Raw genomic sequence first — 23,369 nt, forward strand, 5'->3', positions numbered from 1 at the left:
TCTTTCTGCTTTCGGCATGCTGTCAGTCGTGAATCAATATTCATGAGAGGCGTTTCTCTGAATATTTATAGGCAAATATGGGCGTGGTATGACCCGCACACAGGTGCGCCACATTTAGAGTGGATTGTGATTTATAAAGGGAAATCGGCGTAGGACGTGCGTGCGCACTGTTTTATAAATCAGGATATTTTTGTGCGTACGCACTTTCTGTGTTTCGTGCGTACGCCAATTTTGACGTCAATCCTACGCACAGTTTTATAAATGAGGCCCCAGACTTCCACACAATTCCACGCAAACATTAAAAAATGAATCTGTCCAATATTAATATACAATGCCCAACGCTTTACTTGATTGTCTTTAATATATGACGTTTGAAAACGAAAAAGGATGAAATCAGAACACTTGCCTCATAAAGGCTTCGGTCTCGCTTGGGGCCTTCCTGTTTACACAAAACTGTCAAAACAGAATTATTAATCGCTCCCCAATATTTAGATCCTGCAATTACAACTATGATTTTAGGTCAAGATAAACCAAGAAACTGCACTCCATGTGATCACAAGTGTAGGCTATTCTGTCCTAATCTAACCTGCGACTGTACCATTGTGAATCACAATTTATCTGCTGTATTGATTTTTCAATGTGAAAATAATTTAATTAGAAAAGCTGCTCACCTCACTTCCATTCTGTTGACTTGACCCTTCTATTACAGATCACTCATGCTCGTCCTGCAATAAACATCCTTTAATATGTGACAATAAAAAGTGATTACTGTATAATTATTCACGACCTAATGAGCAGTTGTGGCCATTGTGAACTCCGATCAGAAAAAATCTGAGAACCTAAATGAAGACATGACTTGGATGCTCCGAGGAGCCAAAATCTGAAATACTCAGTGGAGAAACAGGTTTCCATGAGCACATAGATTGGAAAAAATGCAGTACAGTGACTGAATATTTTGGGGACAATAAATATCAGTGAAAACAACAACTGATTTACATTCATTTAATAGTTTCTTTATGACTTACAGCATAGTTTCAAAGGCAGGCTGTGCAGCATAACAAGGAGCTTGAGTGCTTTTTCATCCAACAGTGTCATCAGCTGTTTCCTGGAAGTTTTCCTTTTCACCGCCAGTCATAATGTGTGACAGACAAAAACATTCTTAAGAGACCCTGACTCTGTGTCAGACACTATGTGCAATCTTTATGTATATGGGTGAGAAACGAGAACATGAAGAAAAAAAAAGAAAAAAAAAAAGATTGTACACTTCCATGAAAAGAAAAGGAAACAAGGGGTTTGCATGTTATGAACTTTGGGTTGTAACAGGTTGATTCCTCTTCTCTTCAAAGTGCTATGGTCAGATCCAAAAAGTCTCATGATTTTAAAAAGACGATAACAAAAAAAAAAAGAAGGTTCAAATGGTGATGAAAATAAATTCAAGAGGAATGTTATCATTCATTCAGACACTTAAACCCTTACCTCATAAAACCTTTACAATCACCAACTTCAAACTGCAAAGCATTAAATCCTGTAGATATTTGTGTGACAGCTGGAAAGCATTGTTTTGGGTTTTTTAAAGTTGCAGGTTCAAAGTTGTCACTTTAGCTGTTCGTAAACGTGGAATCAATGGAGATGTGTTCAAAGATGTGTAATACGGAAGGCGAACATGACTGCACTCAAGTATCTGGTGCTGAATGTCAGTGCAATAATAATGGAACAACAAAAAAAAAATTGTAAATGCAGCAGTTTAAGGCAGAAGTGATAAATACAGTCTTGATGTGGAAGAAGAGTGTGAGGCTTCATAGGCGGCATCTTGTCCAGATACAAGGAAAAGTGAATCGTCTACATTTGATTAACACAGAATCTACTATAAAGAATTTTCTATGCCTAACATTTATATCATAGGAACAAACAAATGGTATTTCATTTTCATTAGACAGGAGGCGGAAAAAGAAAATAGTTTTCATGATCGAATGTCAACTTTAAAATGTATGCATCATCATCATCCGCTTGAAAAATAAACACAAACGGGCCCAAAAGTCATCGCCTGAGGTCACGACCATGCAGACATTAACTGAACATTTTTCGGTCATTGACAAATTTATTTTATCCAATGAGGCCGTTCATCATTTTGGCAGATTAAACTAGTGAGGGGAGATCTGGTGCAGCCTCTGTTATCATGTGGTTTGCATGTTTATCGTACTATACAGTGTTTTCTTTACGTTTCATTCAAAGCTGTTGTGACAATATGATCCGTGTGTGTTTCACTGAATTCCTCCCGCGTGTGGAACGGAGGAACAGGATCATCGTTCCTCGGCGAAGAGGATCAGCGAGTTCCCTCTCACTGTGTGGCGTGTCGGCGCAGAGGCAAAATAACTTGAGGTAGACAAGAAAAACAATCAAATGCTTGACCACCATATTGGACACGTGGATGTGTGAAGGACTGACTAATGAGTGGGAGTGTGGGACAGACTTGAGTTTCAGCAGTGTACAGGGGACCTATGGAGTCGGTGGAGAACGAGATCATGCGGGTCTGCAGTCCAGCTGCAGCGCTGGTGACGGCATGCAGAACGCCCGTTTCAAGTTTGCATAATTCGGCGGCCTCACTTCTTGCCGACCCTCTCCGAGGCCCTCAGGGCTTTTCCTGCGGCGCCTTGAGGTGAAAGGGCGCGGAGACAAAAGGGTCCGCGGAGCCCACCTCGGAGGTCCACGAGTGAAGCGGTCCGACGGGGACGGACGCCACCGCAGCTTGCCTGCTCACGTTGGACACCACTCTGTGAGCCGCCACCGGCTGCTGCTGCGGCGGCGGCGCGGGCCCCTCGAAGTGTCGGGAGTATTTGGCCAGAGCCTGAGGGCGGAAAGGCTGTTGTGCGACTTGTCCCAGCACTCCCTGATCAGAGGTCACAGCGTGAACTCCAGCCGTGTGGAGGTGCGAGGTCTTCTGTTGTGCTCCTGCAACGTCTTTTCTCTTCCCGAAAGGAGCCTGAGAGAATACGTCGAGCTGCTGCGGCTGCTGCTGTGGCGGCTGCGGCGGCTCTGCGAACGGCCCGCGAGGAAACGGCGCGTTGGTGAACACGTCGGCGGGCTCTTCTTGAGAAATCCGAAAGGGCGCTTTGGAAAAAACATCCGCGGCGACGTGCGCGCCCTTGGCCGGCTCTTGAGCATGATTCTGAGCGAAGGAACTCGGGGTTTCTTGGTTGAAGGTTGTCGGTGGCGGCACTGCTACGGCGCCCGGGTGCAGCGACGAGGGGAGGGCCGACTGAGGTGCGCCCTCGTCTTCGTCCTCAGAGTCCTGCAGCAGCGGCTGAGAGCCGCTGCAGTCGAGGGATGCTACTTGGACGTCGGCGGCGACGCCGTCGTTGTCGTCGTCGTCGTCGTCGTCGTCCTGCCGCTGCTCATCCTGGGACTCCTTCTCCTCGTCTTCGTCGCTGGAGTGCACACAGCCGTCCATCTGCTGGGACTTCCCTTCAAGAACGTCCGCCTCTTGTCCCTCCTCAAGCACAGTGTAGCCGTTGCTCTCCGCTTGCATGTCTACGTAAGAAGAGCAGACACAGAGGGGCGCGTCAGAAATGAATCGATCGAACCTCGAAATGCACAAATACAGAATATATAGTTTAAAAACAAGTTAGCGTCTGAGCTCCAGCTGCCTACTTATCTAGCACACCTTCAACTGCCGAGCCTGAACACTTGACATACTGCCTCTCTCAAAGGATCTGTGAGCTCGAGCCCACACGAGGAACCACAACAGAAACAAAGACGAACTCTACTCTCTGAACGAGTCACAAGAGACAGACAAGACTACCAACGCTACGGTTACATCAGACAACATCAAGTAACCTTGTTTCCACAAAGTGAGTTGGAGCACAGCAGCACTATCCTCAACTCAGCCTGGTGACGAGCGGCAAATTGCTTTCGAGGAAGGAAGCAGTGGGAAGCAGCTTTCATTCTTATAGTTAGAGCTGATTTTGAGTTAGAGGGAGGTTAGAAGAGACCAGCAGGTCTGTGGAAACAAGGGGAACTAGTCAGGGAAAGACAGGTTGGCACAGATGAGCGGAGACGGGTCAGTCTTACCTCAGCGGTGTCGACAGCAGCTGTTAACTGGCAGCTCTTGGGGAGATGTTAGTTGAAGCCATTAAAGGAAGAGAGCTTGTTTTTTTTTGTTTGTTTTTATTTATTATAATTTTTTTTGCTTCATGCTGGCTGATTTCCCTCATCGGTTGCTCAATTTAAAGTGTATTTTCTGCCTGAAGTTGTCAAATTACCTGCGGGTCATTTGCCTGCCTGTCAAAACAAAGAGGATTAAACTGCTTCATTAACAGGATTGGAAACGGCTACTACTCTCGCACAAGACAAGTCATTAACGGCAGTCCATCTGTGTCGCTTCCTCAAGTATAGAAACAATTAACGGACAGAAATACTCAACATATTCTCTGGCCTGCAATCACAAGGGCAACTAATACCGACATCTGCAAATAAAGGAGAGTGGCGAGAAAAAAAAAAAAAGCATTGATATGAAAATCCCAAAAGAGGAAGATCTGAGTAAATCCAACAACACTAGCACATGCAACATGCAAGGCAAAGGCTCATCATAAAGCATCTGCATTATCCGGTTCCTCATACAGATCCGAGGGACCTGAAAACTGCTGGTCAGCTTTGTTCTCGTGGAAAAATACGACTCAAAGAGACAACGAATGGATTCACATCGAGTTTTATTGTCACTCTGCTGTATGCCTTTTTATCAATTAACTCATAAAAATAGAAGTACACTCCATAATGATCCTACCGACGGGTGAACAAATGCTACCAATCCAGACTTAACACTCCAATGTGACCATGGTGGTGCTTGCATCCGTCACCATTCCAGCTTCGCCCAGCACAGTTAAGTACATCAGTTTGACACAGCGACAAGTGAAACTCCACGGCCAAGGCGAGAACTCTACAGGATACAGCGCTGAAGCAGTATCAAGGGATTGCATAGATCAGCTACAAGGATGCAAATGACTTAACTGAACATGGGATGGGGGGGGGGAAATGAAAAAGAAGCTTGGTAAGAATTACTCATGCCACTTCTGATAGTCTGTCATGTAGAAGATGAGTAGAAAACTAATTACGCTCAAAGCTTGTGGGAAACGTTGGTATATACAGAAATGGGATGATATGGAGACTTGATGTACGGCGACATTAAAGAGGACCGATTGGGCTCACTTTGTTTGTTTGTTTGCCCCAGACTCTGCTGCCCTTGCTTTTTAATGACGGCTGGTTCATGAGTGACTCACGGGTGTTGCACTGAGCTCCTTCAAAAGTAAGTATAGTTCTCTTGGACTGACAACATCCCTTCATCTCATCGTCCACTGAGTTCCAGGAGAGACATGCTCGGAGCACGGCCAGGCATAGTGCTGCCACCGACTGCTGGGATCCCAATAACCAAAAAGGTATGAAAAAAAAACAAAAACATCTGAGTAGTAAATACACCCAATATGAGCCGTGTCCAGCAACTACAGTTCAACATTACATTAGCCTTACATCAACAAGACACACCTCTTACATCATAAACAATTAGATCCAAACTTTTTTGGGAAATATTAAAACCCAACCAACTGTCTGGCCACCAGGAGGCGCAGCAGCTATCTTGACATCATAAATTGGGAGTTGTGGTTTCTGGTCGCATCCTTCCTGCTTCTTTGGTGTGCAGCAAAGCCAAAACACTACCAGTTAAACAAATCCCTTCAACGCTGATGCCAGCTTGTTGCACATCGAAAGCAAAGCAAAGCAGTCTGAAGCCTGAAAGTAATCAGAGAAAAGTTACTTTTGACCGTTTTACGTTGTGTTTTGAGATTTTGGCCATGTTTAACATGAGCGCCTCTTTTGACTTCATTTATACAAACACAGGAAAGCCTAACGGTCCTCTTTAACGCCGTGGCGCCCATCATGTTAGACAAGCTTTTTGATCTCAGTAAATGACGGTAAACAACAAGCAGTGGTGAAATGCATTCCAGAGGTATCAGGATGCAAAGTCCATCATTAACTCCGTTTCGCTGTTAGATTCAAATTCACCAGTATATCAGAGTAATTCACAAATATCATGTAAATACAACGCGGCCGGGTTTGTTTCATGTACTGACAGGTGGCATTTAACAATAAAAGTCATCTTTGAAGGACTGACATGAGTCAAGAAATGATAGGACCACTTTGGACAGAACATTTTTGCAATGTCAAATACAGTTCCATACACAAATATTGTATCTTTTAAAATCAATATATCCTTATACATTTTTACAGATTTCATACATTCACTCTAAAGCACTATTAGCAATAGCCACATCTACTCATAACATGAGAGATGAAACACCTTCAAATAGTAACGGACTAAAAACCGACTTTCACCAGTGCTGACGAAAGCAAAACAGGGAAACCAAGAAACACGGATTGTATGTACATATTTATATATGGAATCTTTTTCCCTTTAATTCCAACTGTGACATTAACCAGCGCGACATAGTCGGCTGAAGAGGACACTGCACGTCTCGGCTCTCTGCGACAGTGGTGAGCAGCAGGCCGACACGCGGCAAAATAATCACCAGACGCTTTGGCATTGCTGCAGGTCAAAAACTTCACGAGTCTAACATGTCGAAGGATTATATCATAAAAAAAGCATCCATTTCATGTCAATGGTCTTATTGGTGCCGTACAGAATGGTGCTTGGCAATGGATTTGGAATAATCACTAATTTCACCAGCTTCAGGACTTCCAGGCAGCAGAAACACGGACAGACTCAATAGTGCAGCTGAATAACAACATTCGGGAAGAGGTGCCCGTACAGGTGGAAAATACAGCTGGATGTTGTGAGCCTAAGTTGCTCGTCTATTCAGGGGGAGCAGCTCAGAAATGAACAAATGCAGATGTTTGAAGATGTTGTTGATCATGTGCAAAGCGATCATATCCAAAATGTTAGAATAAGGCAGTCTATCGCTCTTCCAACGACTGTAAACCACAACAGCTTGAGAAATCTGTAAATACTGCCCAGAGCTCACATTTTCTCCACCCCCCACCCCCCCCCCCCCCCCCCCCCCATCAAAGCTCTCCACACGGGTTCAGTCAGCGTAGCAGCGTCAGCTGCCAATCAAGTTGCGTCTTTGTTTGGTCACTAGTTTAATTCAAAGCTTTAACTGGAAAAGGTCCACGGTCCATGATGCCATTAATCTCTGACACACATGACTTAAAAAAAAAAAAAAAATACAGCCACAGCCCTGAACAAGTGGAGAAAGTTAACACAATGCAGCTGTGATCAAGCAGTTTCACGTGTGCATAAGATGAGGGTCGATCTCCATGGGCGTGTGCTCAATGAGGGATATTAATGCAAATAATGAAGAAAGCATGAGGAGGACTGTGGGGGAGCCGGACAGAAGCAGACGATATGCTCAGGCTTTAAAAGATTTGTTTGTTAGTTTTTTTTTTTTAAACCAGCATGGGAACAGCCAGCAGAAATATATGAAACCAGCTAATCAGGCAACTAGAGGAGTCGAGGCCAAGGAGGCGCATTAAGAGAAAGGTTCGACTGAACCCGTCTACGCTGGCTCCTCTCTTTATAAGGTGCTACATTAGGTGCCTCTGTGAGCCCATCTCTAACCCCCCCCCCCCCCCTAACCCTCCTCCCATCCCTCTGTTAGGATTGCACGCTGCCCCTTCAACCTCTCCCACCCCCTCTAGAGGTCGATGAGCTGATCCACCAGCAGAAGGGAGCGGGCCAGGTTGGGGATGCTGGACTCTGAACTGCCACTGTTGCTGCGCGAGTGACCACCTGAAACGTGCCAGAAAGAAAGGGAGAGACAGAGATGGAGGAGCCGAGGGAGGTCGAGAGAGAGAAGCAAAAGAATAAGTCATTTTAAACGGGGGAATGAATGGAGAAATCAAGTGTGAGGAGGAGATGGAGAGTGTGTGGGGGGGAAAATGATGGCAGGGCGTAGAGATGCATGGGCGAGGCAGAGGGAGAAACGGGCAGAGAGTGAGCCGAGGTCACATTATACAGCTGCATCATTACAGGGGAGCCATTCTAATGTAACGAGACTTTTTCAACTAAAGCGTGCCAAACAAACATCTGCGAGACTGAGAGGTACTGGCTGTATAACTTCAGACACAAGGGGGGGGGGGGACAAAGATGACTAATGTGAGAGCTTGATGGGGTTAAAAAGCCTTAACGTGACGAGCACCCCCATACAAGACTTCTCACATCAGCGATCACAAGAAAGAGCTACGGTGACTGCACAGCGGGCTGCGTCATGACTCTGAGGTTCAGTCTGGGCTTCAGCAGGTGCTGACGGGCGTCTCGGCTTGGTTAGCCTTACCTTGATTCGAGTTTTTGGAGATAAGCACAGGAATAGGGTCAAACTCGTCGTCATTGCCCTTTTCCCCGCACGACATGAGGAAAGTAGAGTCTGCGACGGAGGAAGGGGAAATAAAGGAATAGTGATAGGTGGAAAGAAGTTACTGCAGGGAAAATGCAAAACCAAAGAGCCAAAAGAGAGAAGAGGACAAGTGGTTTAAATAAAAAAAAAAAAAAGGTAGAACCAAGGCAGCCACGGTTTGTTAGGCCACCAACTTAAAATGGCTTTTCTTCATATTTCTTCTCATATTAAGAGTGTAAATAAATGTGCACGTCACTAGAGTACGTTTATGTGAGTTAACTCTCGATGTGGTCAGTTGCACATAAAGAAAGCTGCATGGACGAGGCCACTCACCAGAAGCAGCCGGGCCGGGTTGCAGATCCTCCAGACAGGATCCCGAGCCCGGAGGAGCAGAGGAGCAGGAAGAAGGGAGAGCAGAGATAGACTGGTTTCCATGAGAAGTGTGAGATAGCAGATTGCAACCCAGCAGAGAATCCTCCCCAGTGAGAGAATCTGAGACGGGACGAGGTAAAAGCACCACATTAACAAAACCCCAAAGATGTTCGCACGAGGAACAGAGAAAGAGGCATTTTGTTGGTAGGGTTACGCTTCTATAGGTAGAGGACTAGAATCGGTTGCAAAGTGGATCAGCAAATTGATGGATACAGGATTGTGTGAGTGTCAAGTGGCTTCATGGCAAGATGACCATTGTTAGAGATTTTATAATACAGTAGAGCCTCTGAGGAGGGGACCCGGTAAGAGTGGACAACCTGTACTGGTGTCACTGTGCACCGACACATATTTAACGGTTAACACTCCGTGATGAGAGGACAGACTGCCTGACGAGGACAATGGAAAAGGTTTTCCTGGCAAATTTCAAGCTGAGCAGACACAGACGGCCAGAATACTTGGGCTGGACCAGATTATTGAAATATTCAGGGTGACACATGATTGTGTCCATACTACACTCCTGGCATGTGCCTTCTATAACGCAAGGCACTGATCCCGAAAATCCCCACAGAGGGCCGGAGCACAGGGTGGATGACGATTTTGACACCACGAGTACTAGAGTTTTACTTTCTCCGAGTTGCAGAGAACATGAGGCCTGTGGGCCAAAACTGACCGCAAGAGTCTCCAAACTTGTGACACGACGCAAGGAGGTTATAGAAGATTTACACAAGTTGTTTTTTTACATTTCATTGTATTTTGCAACAGAATGCTTCATTAAAATTGACTTTATGTTGAGATTGTAATCATTTGCAGTACTAACCATTAGATCTTGTAAAAATATAGACAATTCCATTACGTACACTGTGACCACAACAAAGAAAAACTTTGAAGTGTAAATGTAAAGGTTATTATAGCAATAGTTTACCAGTCTGGTCCATTCAAGATGAAACTGGACTGTATGTGGCCCCTGAAGTAAATTAAATCTTATTTAACACTCATCTTGTATACATACACATGTATTTATATTGTAAACATCAGTTTTTGCTTTTAAATAACCAGAACATATTTGGTGTTTGGTTGGTTCACCATTAACTGGTCTTACAATTTGTCCTCGTGACCCGTGACTCCGAAGAGAGGACACCTGCCTTCAGGTGACACTTGCCCTTGGATTTTACGGCGTCCCTACATCAGAAGTTTCACTGTACCAAGAGTGTTAAGGTTATGGGTCAATCTACTGAGACCTTAACCTATTTTTGTAAACTCTGGGACGGTGTGAATTATGTTCTTTTTTTTGTTCCCCAATCCAGAATTCCAGGATGCTAACCTGGCATGCTGGCAGGAGTGAGCTCTGGTTGGCCCGAGTGCCGCAGGGTCAGGGGAGCTTCCAAACCAGGAATCAAAGAATCCACACACACCTCTGCCTTTGCTACACAGAGACGGCAGATATGGAGGACAACACAAAGAATTTGTTAGTACTGTAAGAAAATCGAGTTGCAGAGAATAAGAACGGATGAGAATCTTTGTTCCTTTGGCAGCCGCTTCGTCTGACCTCTGGATGACGTGTGACAAAAATGGAGACGGACAGCAAAGAAGAGACATGCAGGGCAGATGGAGGGATTTTTAGACAAGGCAGGGGACATGAACACAGCTGGTGCCATAGAGCTCCCAAGAGGGTTCAAAGGTCAGGAAGCAGCAGAGAAGGTTCGGGGGACGTCCGAGTTGAAGAAAGAACAGGGAGACGAAACGAACAGATGGTGATGAGGGAGAAATGTGCAAAGGAAGGAGGAAGAGAAAAAGCACACGTTTGAGTTGTAGAGATGCATCACAACAAAAATCAAACAAATGTTTATGGTTCAAAGGTTTGCAAGAGTCCAACTCTGTTCAATAACATCCAAACAAACCTGATGATCAAGAATGATCTAGAAAGGAAACATTACATGCAAAAAATAAGGCGACAAGAAACTACAGTTGTTGTCGAAGCACAATCTATTGCACTTATTAGTTTATTTAGTTCAGCAAAGCACAACTCTCGTCTCAGATGAGTGGAATGTCGCACAAACGTCAGGCCTTCAAGACACTTTAAACACTGCAAGATGTTAAACAAAACAAGCACAACTTTCTCTTTTAGTTTTGAGCTTTTTAGTTTGCTTAGCTTTGAAACTACATTTGGCTGAAGTTGTTTTTTTTTTTTTTTTTTAACTTGTAAATGTGAAAAGAGTGTAATGTCGTCTGTGTGTCCCAGTGACAGATCTGTAGGTGGAGCACTTATTGAAACAGCTTGCTCCACCTTTAAAAAAACAAAACAAAACAAAAAAGAAAACAAAACGTGTGTGCTTCATAGTACAGAAGAGAAACAAAAAACCTGCTAAACAACAACAACTGCCCAAACCAGTACAATTCTTATAAAACTGGAAAGGGGGTATTTTAGGAGCGTTATAAAAAGTAAAAGTTTAATATTGCTGTAGTGTTGAATGACTTATTTTGTTAATCTTTAATAGTTTCCAAAGTCAGCTGGCATCAGAACAGTTACTATGCATTACTGAATTTACACATTCTAGAATTACAAACTGAGTTAACCCACTTCCTGTCCCACATGTCTCGGCTTAGTAAATAGTTTGACTCCTTGGCTGCAGATCTTTGTGATCTCAGGAGAAGATGAGGAGGAAAAAATGGATGCCCAGATAAACAGAGGGCTAGAAACTCATAACTCCAAAGGCCTGTGAAGTCCAGTTAAGCAATTTCCTTTAGAAGAAATTGTGACGAGGCTGATGGAAAAAAAACATTAATATGAAGGATCAGTTAGCTGACCGTCAATCCAAGCAGCCCCAGTCTCATTGGAGACCAACGATGGCAGACAACGAAACCGAACAAAACTGAAACTAAAGCTCAAACATTTTTTTGGATTGATGATGAACTTTCCCCGAGTTGCTCCTGAATTATTTATTTTGCTCCTGAAGAGTTTTTCCTTCTCCCGTTGGGTGTAAATTCACTTTTTTGATGAACTGAACTGCATTATTTCTGCATTTATTTTTTAAATTAGGACCATTTAAGTTTAAATGAACAAATACAACATTTTCTTTTGAAGTCAGTGTTCTGTGTTTGCTGGTTTGAATATTTCACATTAGTAGGGTGTACATTTAATTGCGTTTACCTTGTGTATGTTAGACGTGGGTGAATCAAAATGTGATGGCTTGTGTAAACTATATAAACTAAAAGACCTAACTGACTAAAAAATTCTTAAATGTCAGGAGAGACCTGGCTGGCACCCCGAACAGCAGCATGACCCCACTAAACCTCTGTTAAGCACAGTTTGCATCTTTAACGTGTCTCAATATCAATCAACCCATTTTTAAATCAGTGATTGCAATGGAGAGAGATGTAGCCTACAATTGTTGCCGTTTCATGCTATTAAAATACAAACTTGTTTCATTATACGACTCAGGTTAAAGCATTTAGTCAGGCTCAAAGTGGTCAGTGTACAAACTTGTTCAATGTGCTTTTAAATCTGCAGAGGAAAAAAAAAGTTATAAGCGAGCTTTTAATCATAGTTAGTTTTTCATTAAACAAGGCGTAGTGATTGTTATTGTTGAGAAAATATTGAAATGTAATGCGCTCCATGCTCAAAACCACTGCCTGCCGACTGGTCACTGCACCTCATACTTACAGAGAAACTGCTATATGGGGCAATAAGGGGTGGAGGTTGGAGGGTCTGAGACAAGGAATGTGTTGGCTCAGAAAATGGCACAGCAGATGTGACCTTTTGCTCCCTGCACTATAGAAGAGAGGCCAACATGAATGAGAAGCATCACACCAAAAAACTCATCCGTCACAACAGCAGGCCGAATTAACTATGAGCAGTATTCCGTTTCGCTTTATTCCAACCCCACAATCCCTGGACAAAAAAAAAAGGCCACTTGAAAGGGAATTTCCTTCAGTAAAGGTGAAACAGTGTGTGCATCCTATTTGAGTGAGCAGCACAGAGAGAGTCAAAGAGACAGCTTAGGTTGGATTGAGAAGATTAACCACGCCCTCATTATGTAATGGCCCGAGTGGTTTCTATCCTCTCAGTTCAGATCTTGAGCAGCAACTGCACAAAGGCTTTTGCGAGGTTTCTTCAAAAAAGAGCTAAACGCTGCACCGAGGAAGTAGTAAAAGTCATCCGTTTAACGATAGCGTGTGCTAAACTTTGTTTTCCTCAGCAGCCGTGGTAAGCAGGCTGCCGCAGCAGTGAGGAAATCCAATTAACAATGGAGAACTTGTCCTTCGATGTTACCAGGCAACAGCGAAAGCACAGATCAGCGAATGAGAAGCGATGTAGTTGTAGCTACTGCGTCTATTCAAGGCCACTGACAAGAAGCCACTGTGAGGAGATGCACGCTATGTCAACAAGATAGCACTGAGGGCAAAACCAAACCACGAAACCCACCCTTATAAAGTAACCTCTGGTTAGTGAGATACCCAGGAAACGACCCGAGCAAATTAAAACAAAGTGACTCATAAATTCTCAGAATGCTTTTGTTCAGCATTACCCAGGCACGGGGCGATTAAATCAAAGCTCGTTCTGAAACATGATGCAACACGAAAGTTACCTGTGGTGTCAGAGGGCGAGAGAGTATAAAAAGGCTCTGGAACAGTCAACAGTGCTGAACCCGCACCGGAGATGGCTGCAGATCGTTCAGCTTAGCATCACACAGTGAATAAAAATGAAAAAGAACAAATGGGGCAATGTGAAGCATGAATGAGTGGAACAGACCGCGAGAGAATACATAGGATAAGATTGAAGATTTGTAAATAAAAAACAGCAACCTAATTCGGGATAAATGAAATGCAGCATCTCTCAGGAGAGATATCTTAGACACGGATATTGAGAGAAGTGCCCACTTGTTGCCGATGTACGATATTGATATTGCTCAATAAGAGGCCTCCATAGCATTTAACTACCTAAATCAATGAGACGACGCATGATGACGATAAAGCAAAAGTCTTACCTGGAAAAGAACTGAGCCCTGGAATGAGGTTTTCATTGGAGCCGACGCCCCTCTCTCCCGTTGCAGCAGCTGTGCAAATAAAAATTACAATTAAACGGCCATTCATCATGTGCGAGTCGTTAGCGGACCAGTTCAACTTACTCTCGGCTAACTTCGCAAAGTCTTTGTTGAGGAGTTCCTCTGCTGTCAGTTTGGAGAAGTTGTCGTCACCAAAGGGGTTCCAGCTGGACTGAGCTTTAGGTGCAACAGCTGCTGAAAGGGCGTCAACAACATCACCGGCATGATACACACTCTGCTGGGACGAACACGGTGAGCCGGAGGGGGTGGTGCTGGCTGATCTGCAGGCATACGGGAAAAGAAAAGGCTGTAAAGAGCACACTTTGAAGACAAATAAGAGGTGTTCGTAGCATAGCTGCCGGCTTCCTGATCCGTATGCAAATAGGAGTGACTGAAAAGAGCTATTTAAAGACCGAATTGAGCGACTTTTTTCAAGATTGGATTCTTCAGGAGGTAAAAGGGTCATTTGTCTTCCTTCTGGGTTCCGTCATATGAATGGACTGCCTATTGGGCTTCCCGCTTTGCTCGGAGCCATGAAAGGACAGTTCATTGTCAGATTACTGAAGGGACTTCATTCTGCTCACTTGGACTTGTTGAGTCCGGCTTCAGCTGCGGCTGCATGCAGGAGCTGAGTGGACTTGCTGACCGGGACCCCGAAGATGGCACTGTGGGTGACGTCGCTCAGGATGCGTCTGTGGCCACTCTTGGGGGCCATCTTTGGTGATGAGGGGGGCGTCAAGGAGCCGACTTTGTGAATCCCTCTGCCGCTCTGCAACAAGATAAGAGAGGAAAATTTAAGAAAAAAACAAAAAAAATCCTAAATGGAAGATTGGGGGGGGGGGAAATATGGGTGACCAAAAAAATGTTCCATGCACAAACCACACATATTCTGGGTTAGTTTCACAAAACTAAAATCAAACACCAAAAGTACAACCAACAGCAAAATGACAATAAAGGAGCAAGGTTATGAATTCTTCTTAAGCCACAACTCAATAAAAAAAAAAAAATCACAAAAAGCAGTTGGAGAAGAGAAGAAGGGATGCAGACAGAAACCAACCTCCAAAAGTTTTAGTGAGAACTGGAAGTACATTGAGACAAATAAGGGCGAATGACATAAGAAATGTCTCTTGATGTGATTTCTGTGACACTGAAATTGCCCGACTGCCCAAGAGGGAAGGAAAGAGTCAACTCCGATCATTGATTTGATAAGAGATGAGCAACTACTCAGCCCAAGCCCAAAGAGGAGCAGACGGCAGCAGGAGCCGGGCGTTACCACAACCGCTGTCTCTGCTGCAGGACCAATGATGGCGGACTCGGGGATGGGAGTGAGATGGAGAGCTGCTGTTTCAGGAGACACATGCAGCTGCTGCTGCTGGTGTTGCAGGGTCACAACTGGAGGGAGCGGTTTAACTTTGGACTGCAGGAGAGCAGATGCTTGAGAGGGTGTTTGTTGATGCTGCTGCAGGTTCTGTACCAGTTGGTGCTACATAGGAATACCACACAGCCAATCGTGAGCAAAAGCTCAAAGGCTGAAATTCATTTTAGTCAGAATCCACCGAGGAATTTAAATACAGTCAAGAGTATAATAGATGTGGCTGCTTTTATAAACGGGCATTTGAAAAAAAATATTCATGTGCATATATTTGCTTTGGGGAAGAAAACAAAATCAGTGATGAATAAAATTCAAGTTAAATTTCAATTTGAGGGAACAATGACTTTGCATTCCTACCTGCTGGTTGCCTTGAGGGCTGAGAAAGGCTGAGGCTTGCTGCTGCTTCATCAGGAGCTGCTGATGCTGGGGCGTCGCCTGTGGCTGCATGCTGGCCGTCTGTGCTTGCTGCTGTGCCGTTTGTGCAGGAGACTGCTGAGCCGGCTGCACTGCAGCTGCTGCATGAGGTGGGACACCGATACCAACACCTTGAAGGGGAGGAAAGTCAGAAGAATGCACTTGTGTTATTGTGTGATGTCACCAAGTTGTTACTTTGCGTAATCCAGCTCTGATCCACACTAAATATTATCGTGGTGTCAGGGTGGTGTTTGTGGCGTGAAGAAATGTGAACTGAAGCTGTTGTAATTCATTAGAAATTGTGTGACGGTTCATTCTGAAAAGACTGACGACCGTAAAAACCTTTTTATAATTAGATGACTGAACCACTGGGAACACATGGCCACAACAGCTTTTACAATTACATTTAGTGAGAAGTTCATTCAGTCTATTAAAGCGGTCCCTTCGGTTGGATCATAAAGTGCGTCATTGTCAGTGTGTGTGTTACTAATCAACGCTGTATAGTTGTACCTATAGCTTGGGGCGTTCCAGTGGTCACGCTGGGCCTTTTGCGTGGGGTGAGAGCTGGCTGGATAGGAAGAATGCCCGATATGGGCTGGGGCTGAGCCTGGCCAGCTTTGGGTCGCTGACGAGGTGCTATTGAGGTTTCCATGGTACGAATTGGGTCCGTGAGCCTGATGGGAAGAAAGAAGAGGACGGCAGTGTAACGCAATTTTTTTTTTTTTTTAACGGTAATAGCACATCGGAATGTGTGGTTTCTCCATTCACCTGGCTTTGGTTTGACTCTTTTTGGCCACCGCTTCACTGGCTCGGATAGGTTCAGGCAGTTTTGCAGGAATGGGCAAGTTCTGAAATGATACGATTGTCAGTTGACCAAAGAATTTGAATAGTTCAATGTATTATTAAAAGCTTAACACAATATACATGACAATAATAGTTTTTACTTTCTGGGATAAAAACATTGAGAACAACGAGCCAAAGACAAGAAAAAGTGTCCCTGTGCTCCAATATGTTCGAGATTACTATTTGGAAAGCAAACTAATCAGATAAAAGTAATTGTAAAAGGCAAGTGATGAGTTAACATTCCATTCTGCTTGTTGATCTTCTCTTACTGACTTACGTGTACATTTGGGACTGAACACTCCCGTCGAGTCAGTTTAAAAGCAAAGTAGGATACTTGGTAGATGTCAGGTCTCTTTTCTGGATCAGGTTCCAGCATGTATCCTAAGGCGTTGACAAAAATAAGATCAAAACGTGAGGTGCATGCAAATCGGCATTAAGTAATATCCATACATCTACAAAGGAACCACGTCTCCAAAATTAAAGGAAAATGATTACTCACTAATAAGACAGTGCATATCCTGGGAGTAGCGGGAATTGTCCGGGATTGTGAAACTGCCGTCGCAAATGGCCACTTGGCTCTCGCCAAAAGGAAGCGTGAAGTAGCACAGCTTGTAGAGTAAACAACCCATGGCCTATAAAGTCAACAGAATCAATATGCGTAACATGAATGTCAACACTCATCAATGCTCTTCTCATCATGACGGCGAATCAATCCCAGCGTAATCCTTACAATGTTAATTAATTAATTAATTTACTGAAAGGTCAGTCTCACCCAAATATCTGCCTTTGTTGTGATAACCTTCCCACCGTAGAGATTCACCATCTCTGGAGCACGGTATGACAGCGTTGTGTACCTGAAGGTAAGGAGGAGGCTGCTGACTTTCTGAAATTTTCTTGGACAAACGAGAAATGATGCAAAGTGCTCGGGAACAAAAACACATACTTTTTGATCTCCTCCTCTACAATGGCCACTCCTTCGGTCTGAGGGTTTTGGAAACGGTTAGTCGCACTTCCAAAGTCGCAGAGTACGTAGTGTCCCCGGTCGTGCAGAAGAATATTTTCCACCTACGTGATGAAGACGAAATGAACCTCATCAGAACTGACAGGACAGTGCCAGAAATAATAACTTCTTGCTTCCAAACGGCCAATATTAATTATCTCGTCCAGTAATGGCAGTTTTAGGAAAACAATCAGGCTTGCCTTGAGATCTCGGTGAACGATTGGAGTCTTGCACTGGTGGAGGCGAGCGACGGCCTCACACGTATCACAAAAGACCTGCAACACCTCCGCTTCAGTGAAGCCCGTCTGTAACCGCTGGTTCATTAGGTTTACCACCTGCCCACCTACATGAAAGACACACGACAGGTACAAGTTCATAACAAGATAAGACAACAACAAATAGACGTTTTATAGCCGAACAGCACTGGTACACATGCTCTTGGTCTGAACTGTTTGCTCTGTGACGTACACAATAATCCATGATGTCATTACGATGGAGACATTACAACGTGGGCTCAGAATCTTCTTTTAAAGGGTTTAGAAATTGAAATACTTAAAAAAAATTTTTTTCCAGCCAATTCAATTGCCCATTGGTGTGAATGTGAGTGATCTTCAGTCTCTATGTCACTTGTCCTATAATTGGTTGGTGATCAGTCCAGTGTGTCCCCTGCCTTCACTCAATCAGAATCAGCTCCAGCACCTCTACCACGTTCAGTTCGATGAAGCGGTACAGAAAAACGATGGAAAGTATTTCTTGTGGTTGTTTGAACAAGGAGACACTATTTGAGAGATTTCTGTTGACAGTGCTAATTGATATAATAAAAATGTAAACAGCGGGATCAGGGACTGATGTGCAATTACAGCTAGTGGGGAGCTCGTGATCTGTTCAAGACGTGATTTATGGCCTGTACCACCCAGTGCAGTTCGCTCTCCACTAAAACACTGGAGAACCAGGCAGGGCAGCAGTATGTTACGAGGCTCTAAATGTACTACGTTAATATACCTATTAAATCAATTCACTTCTTTAAAACCTTCTCACCCTTCATTATTGTATGATTTGTAAATAGACTTTTTAAAAGTATACAAGGGTATTAATATTTGATCACTCTATAAATACCATCACTGAGTTATAATTTATCGACTGAAACTGAACCTCAATTGATTCCGACAGCTATTCATCGTCTATTAGGCTTCTGAAAAAACAAAACAGGACGCTGCAAGCAGCTGAGGATAATGCGGCTCTGAATCCAGCTGAGACAGAGAGGCACGGAGAGGGGGGTGGGGGTGGGGGGGCTGATTTACCTCGGCAGAAGTCCATTAAGATTAGGACTTCCCACACATCGCCAGATCCAACTGCTGCTATGCTGGAGTCCAGGAAGCCAACAATGTTTTTGTTGCCCACTAGGTCCCTCTATGTAAACAGAGAACACAACAATGTAAAACAACAAGGACGACTTTCACGGTATACAGAAGGGGGATAATATAAGCATTCAAATAAATACATGTCTGCAACTATTCGGGCTGCTCAATGTATTTTTAGCTACTGAAGTCTGGAAGTAATGACGATAACCATCCACTCAGGGCGTGGTTGCAGGAACTTGTTAGTTTAAGATGCCAGTCAGGATATGGACAAACAAGATGGAGAACACTGCAACATTTAGAAGTCCTTAATTCAAGAATAACCCCCCAAGTTCAGATAAGATGGAGTGTGAGGGCCTACAAAATTCCCCCCCAAATTAAAATAAAGTATTGCATGTGCATTCTTTTTTAACACTTTCTTGGCACCATTAAGTCCACCCACTTTACTAATGTAAAAGAAAGAATGTAATCAGACAGGATCATTTCTGAGAAGTGTCAAAAACAAAGTGCAGCTCGCTTCAAAAAGCAGTTCGTGACTGAGGAATATTCCTACTCACCATAATCTGTATCTCCAGTTTGCAGATCTGCAGATCGTGTTCGTTGTTGACATACATTCGTTTTAGAGCGCAGCGTACGCCTTGATGTGTTCGCACCAAAAAAACTATGGCGAATCCTCCTGCAATTAAAAAAAAAACAAAAAACAAAACACAATAGAGAGGATTACCAACATGGTCATTTGTCATACAAAATATGCATGTTTGGACTTTTACAAGTAGTAATACTCATTTAAATGTAATTGTAATATATAATTTATCGTATGATTATTCTTAGATTCTACATTCAAAATACCCAGTTTACACCAATCAATTAAAGTGGTTTCCACAGCAACATGATTTATCTCTTTTCAAAGTGTCTTTCAACAAAAGCTCCAGGCCCTAATATATCATACATCTCTTTATTTTGGTAGCTGAGGAGAGAACATTTAATTGGCTTATGTTGAGTGTATCTTTTCCCATGTTATGACAGTAAATGAAGAGGTATGGAAAGGTTGAATCATGTGAATGGTACAAGTAATGAGTAACTGGAATGAAGAGCTTGAAACGCCACTGTGACTCAGAAGTCACGCTGTAGGAAAAAAAAAAAAAAAGAGAGATAAAAGTGACACAGGATATGGAAGTGAGAAAAATTCATCATCCCACCTCAGGTCTACGTGATGCTGACACTAATGAAAAAGCACATGATGTCAGCACACGTCCATGGCAACAGAAAACAACCACCACCACATAGATAAATGAGGAATGAATGAAAAATATACCAAATTCAATTTTGTTGTTACTGCAACTCCTCAATACATTGTTTTTCTTGCAGTTCAAGTTAATGCCACACGCAGGTCTGACCCATGCAGCTGGCATCACTAAGCCAAGGACAGCTCCACGTGATCAGGCTGCTTGACGTTTCATTCTGGCTGCCTGGGGATAAATCACTGCATCGCTGAAGAAGCTGTTCAAGTATCAAGCAACAGCAACGTAATTTCAAGATGTTCGAGTTCTTACACTCCTTGTGAGTCAGTGTCCTGCTCGGTGTGGGCCCGGGCAGATGGAGGGGATGAGCACGAGTGATCACACATCATGATTCCCCTGCTGACATCATAAATTCTATAACTGGAAACTTCACAATGAAGCACAGAATTCTCAAATGCAGTTAGTCAGAAAAAGAGATTTTGCAGAACACTGGCCAGAGTACTTTGTCGTATGCTCATGACATGAAGAAATGCCATGCCTGGAATATTATTTTCTAACAAAGTAGTAACTGAAGGCCGCACTGTATCAGAATGAGGAGCACAGAGTCTCCAGAGCAACGACAGCTGAGCCACTGTCGTCTCGCTCCGTCTAATCTGAGACGCCTCTAACAAATTAGAAGGATTAACTGCCTTCTTAAGAGACATTCAGCAGTGGTCTACGATCTCAGTCGACTGTGTGACCGAACAACTGTAAGTACTGCTACAAATAGCCCAAGCACACTGACGTAAGTGAGCATCAGGGATTATACCACTTTCCTTTATGCATGCATGCTCAAGTAAATGGACAAAATTTTTTTTTTCCAACAATACACCTTTAGGCGGTGCTATGAAAAGCACTGAAAGGCCCTGATGCTTCTGTCCTAATTTGTCATCAGTGTAATGGGAATTACATAATCAAGCCAGCTTAGGGCTAATGCACAGCACATGTCTTCACTACTATGCTGTTTACAAACATGTATACAATGCTGCGATGTCGGCGCCCCACAGAGCATCTCATCCAGACTAAAATTAGCAAAGCCCACCCAGTCTTGGATGGGACGGGTTTAGAGTCATGAAATATAGATTTTGACTATTATTAACAACTATGTAAGACACTCGTGTTACCAGCAGTAATTTGATATTGACACAAGAGAACAGATACTGTTGATAGTAAAGACAGAGAGCTGTGTCTTGGAAAATCTTTGGACAACTGTTTTGAATCAAAGCACAAACATTTGCTCCCAAGATCATACAAATAAGAAAAAGCCAGCACTTGCCCTTAAGATACAAAAAAACAGAATAGTATATCAAAATATCTCTATCGGCATTGACCCGACTTGCATTGTAAGGAAAAGGTTTACTGGATGAGCATTAAATATTGATATGCGGAGTGAAAACACTCATAAGCACAATGCAGAAATCAGCAAATTCCTGATCAATGTTTCCAATGACGTTTTCACACAGGTGAAGTGAGACCTATATCCCATTGATCAAACCTGGCTGTGGCCAAACAGATGGTGTCCATCTTATAGTACTGATAAATTAATCAGCCTTTTTCCATCAATTATTTAGGAGGAGGCCCTCTTGGCTAACAGAACATGGCACTCACAGACAAATGACCACAACAAACAGGCTACAACTTCACAGAAGCTTGTTCAACAGAGTTCTTATGAGGACTACCATGCAAGTTATAACCAGTTGAAGGTCCTTTTTTCCCCCTCTATGCTTTGATCTTAAACGTACAGGAAACCAACATGCATGCTGGTTTTCTACAAGTTGCAGAGTTCTAGGAAACCCCACACAACCAGCACCGGTTTGTTCATGCACATGCCTGAAATCTACATCTGAAACGTGTCCCACCCTCCGCACACACCAGGACATATGACTCAGCGTAACTTTTTAGAGCACAGTAGAAAATCCAGTTGCACCTCCTCCCAGCCTGCAGGTAACTTGTGAAGTAAAGCAGAGAGAAGACAACTGGTAACACACCCTCCAAGTTCCACTTTTCTGACTCGGATCACTTTTCACGTTATAGTCATCACTGCACAGAAGATCGAGTCAAACATAAAAGAAAAGGGCTACTTGGCAGGGAAAACAGCATCAAGAGAAGAACGAGCCAAGTTACTGTAAATGTTCAAGCCTTGTGCCAATAAAGGGTATGGTCGTCCACTAACAGGTAAGAAAGGTGAGAGCATGCAATTATATTGGTCAGACGAGATGAGCCCAAACAAACACAAGGCCCAATTACTGAACTCAGGTTACCTGGATATCCAGCAATGTGAAGCTGATGGTGTGCAGTTGGAAGTGTTTGTGTGACACGTCTGTGCAGAAAGCCACGTAGCTCACCTTCGGCGACGATTTCTTCGACCGTCACTTGATATCTCCCGATGCTGAACACCCGTCCGATGAAGCTGCCGCCGCCGCCCGAACCGGCGCCTCCGCCGGCTCCGGAACCAGGCCCGGAGACCGCATAGTCCCGACGAGAATCGAAGAATTTTTTCATTTCTCCCAGGTGTTATCCAAAGCACGGCCCTGTCCCCCGACACGTCGCGGCGTCTTAACAAACGCTGGGACTAAATTAGAAACAGACCCTGCACACCGAGACGAGCCGCTGTTAGCAACACGGAGCTTTCCCACTAATTGAATGGAGGCTGCTCGTTAGCTCGAAGCTAAGCGCTAACAACCACTCGCTTCAAATATTCCAGAGCCGAGCGACGCTCCTCCGGCTAACTCATGACTCCGACACCCGGCGGAGTCAAACCCTCAAAAATAAGTCGGCGCTTTCCGCCCCGAAACGACACTGAAACAACAGCGGCCAGGGTACGAGGTCGAAGGGAAAAGCCCCGTTAGTCGTTATCACACCCAGCCGGCTAAGTAGCCCGCTAAGCGGCTAGGTGACAGCTGTCAGCCGACGGACCGGCAGCCGGGCGGGTCGGAAGAGTCCAATGCAGCTTATCACTCATCTCCACCGGGAGCCTTCTCCACGGCGGGGTCCGAGCCTCACGGGGGGTGCTGGACCGGAGGAAACGTGTGCGCCCGGCAGGCTCTGAGGAGGCTGGGTGACTTAATGACAGAGCTCACAGCGTCCTCCTCTCCTACTCCCTCTCTGCCAGGATCTGGCTGCTGCTCCTGCTGCTGCTGCTCCTCTCCTCATCTGATTGGTCAAATAACCATCCACTTCCTGGAGGTGATCCTCGGCCACGCCCCCTCAACCTGTAAGATTCTGTCAA

At 44.2% G+C, this 23,369-nt stretch overlaps 1 protein-coding gene across 1 annotated transcript; it reads right to left on the bottom strand.

Annotated features, from left to right (window-relative positions):
• Positions 1–1,010: 1,010 nt before the first annotated feature.
• On the bottom strand, positions 1,011–23,099 carry aak1a (AP2 associated kinase 1a). Its single transcript, XM_080500133.1, has 20 exons — positions 22,486–23,099; positions 19,418–19,536; positions 18,804–18,912; positions 17,703–17,845; positions 17,446–17,567; positions 17,275–17,356; positions 17,002–17,134; positions 16,780–16,883; positions 16,428–16,507; positions 16,170–16,333; positions 15,603–15,790; positions 15,147–15,356; positions 14,458–14,642; positions 13,958–14,154; positions 13,817–13,885; positions 13,418–13,507; positions 10,153–10,254; positions 8,733–8,891; positions 8,340–8,429; positions 1,011–3,528 (listed from the first exon to the last, which is right to left on the bottom strand). Exons 1-20 carry the CDS (start codon positions 22,640–22,642, stop codon positions 2,630–2,632), a joined length of 3,402 nt encoding a protein of 1,133 aa, XP_080356259.1. The 5' UTR covers positions 22,643–23,099; the 3' UTR covers positions 1,011–2,629.
• Between the last annotated feature and the right edge of the window lie 270 nt (positions 23,100–23,369).

The sequence above is a fragment of the Blennius ocellaris genome, assembly GCF_963422515.1.
Source record: "Blennius ocellaris genome assembly, chromosome: 7".
Taxonomy (NCBI): Eukaryota; Metazoa; Chordata; class Actinopteri; order Blenniiformes; family Blenniidae; genus Blennius; species Blennius ocellaris.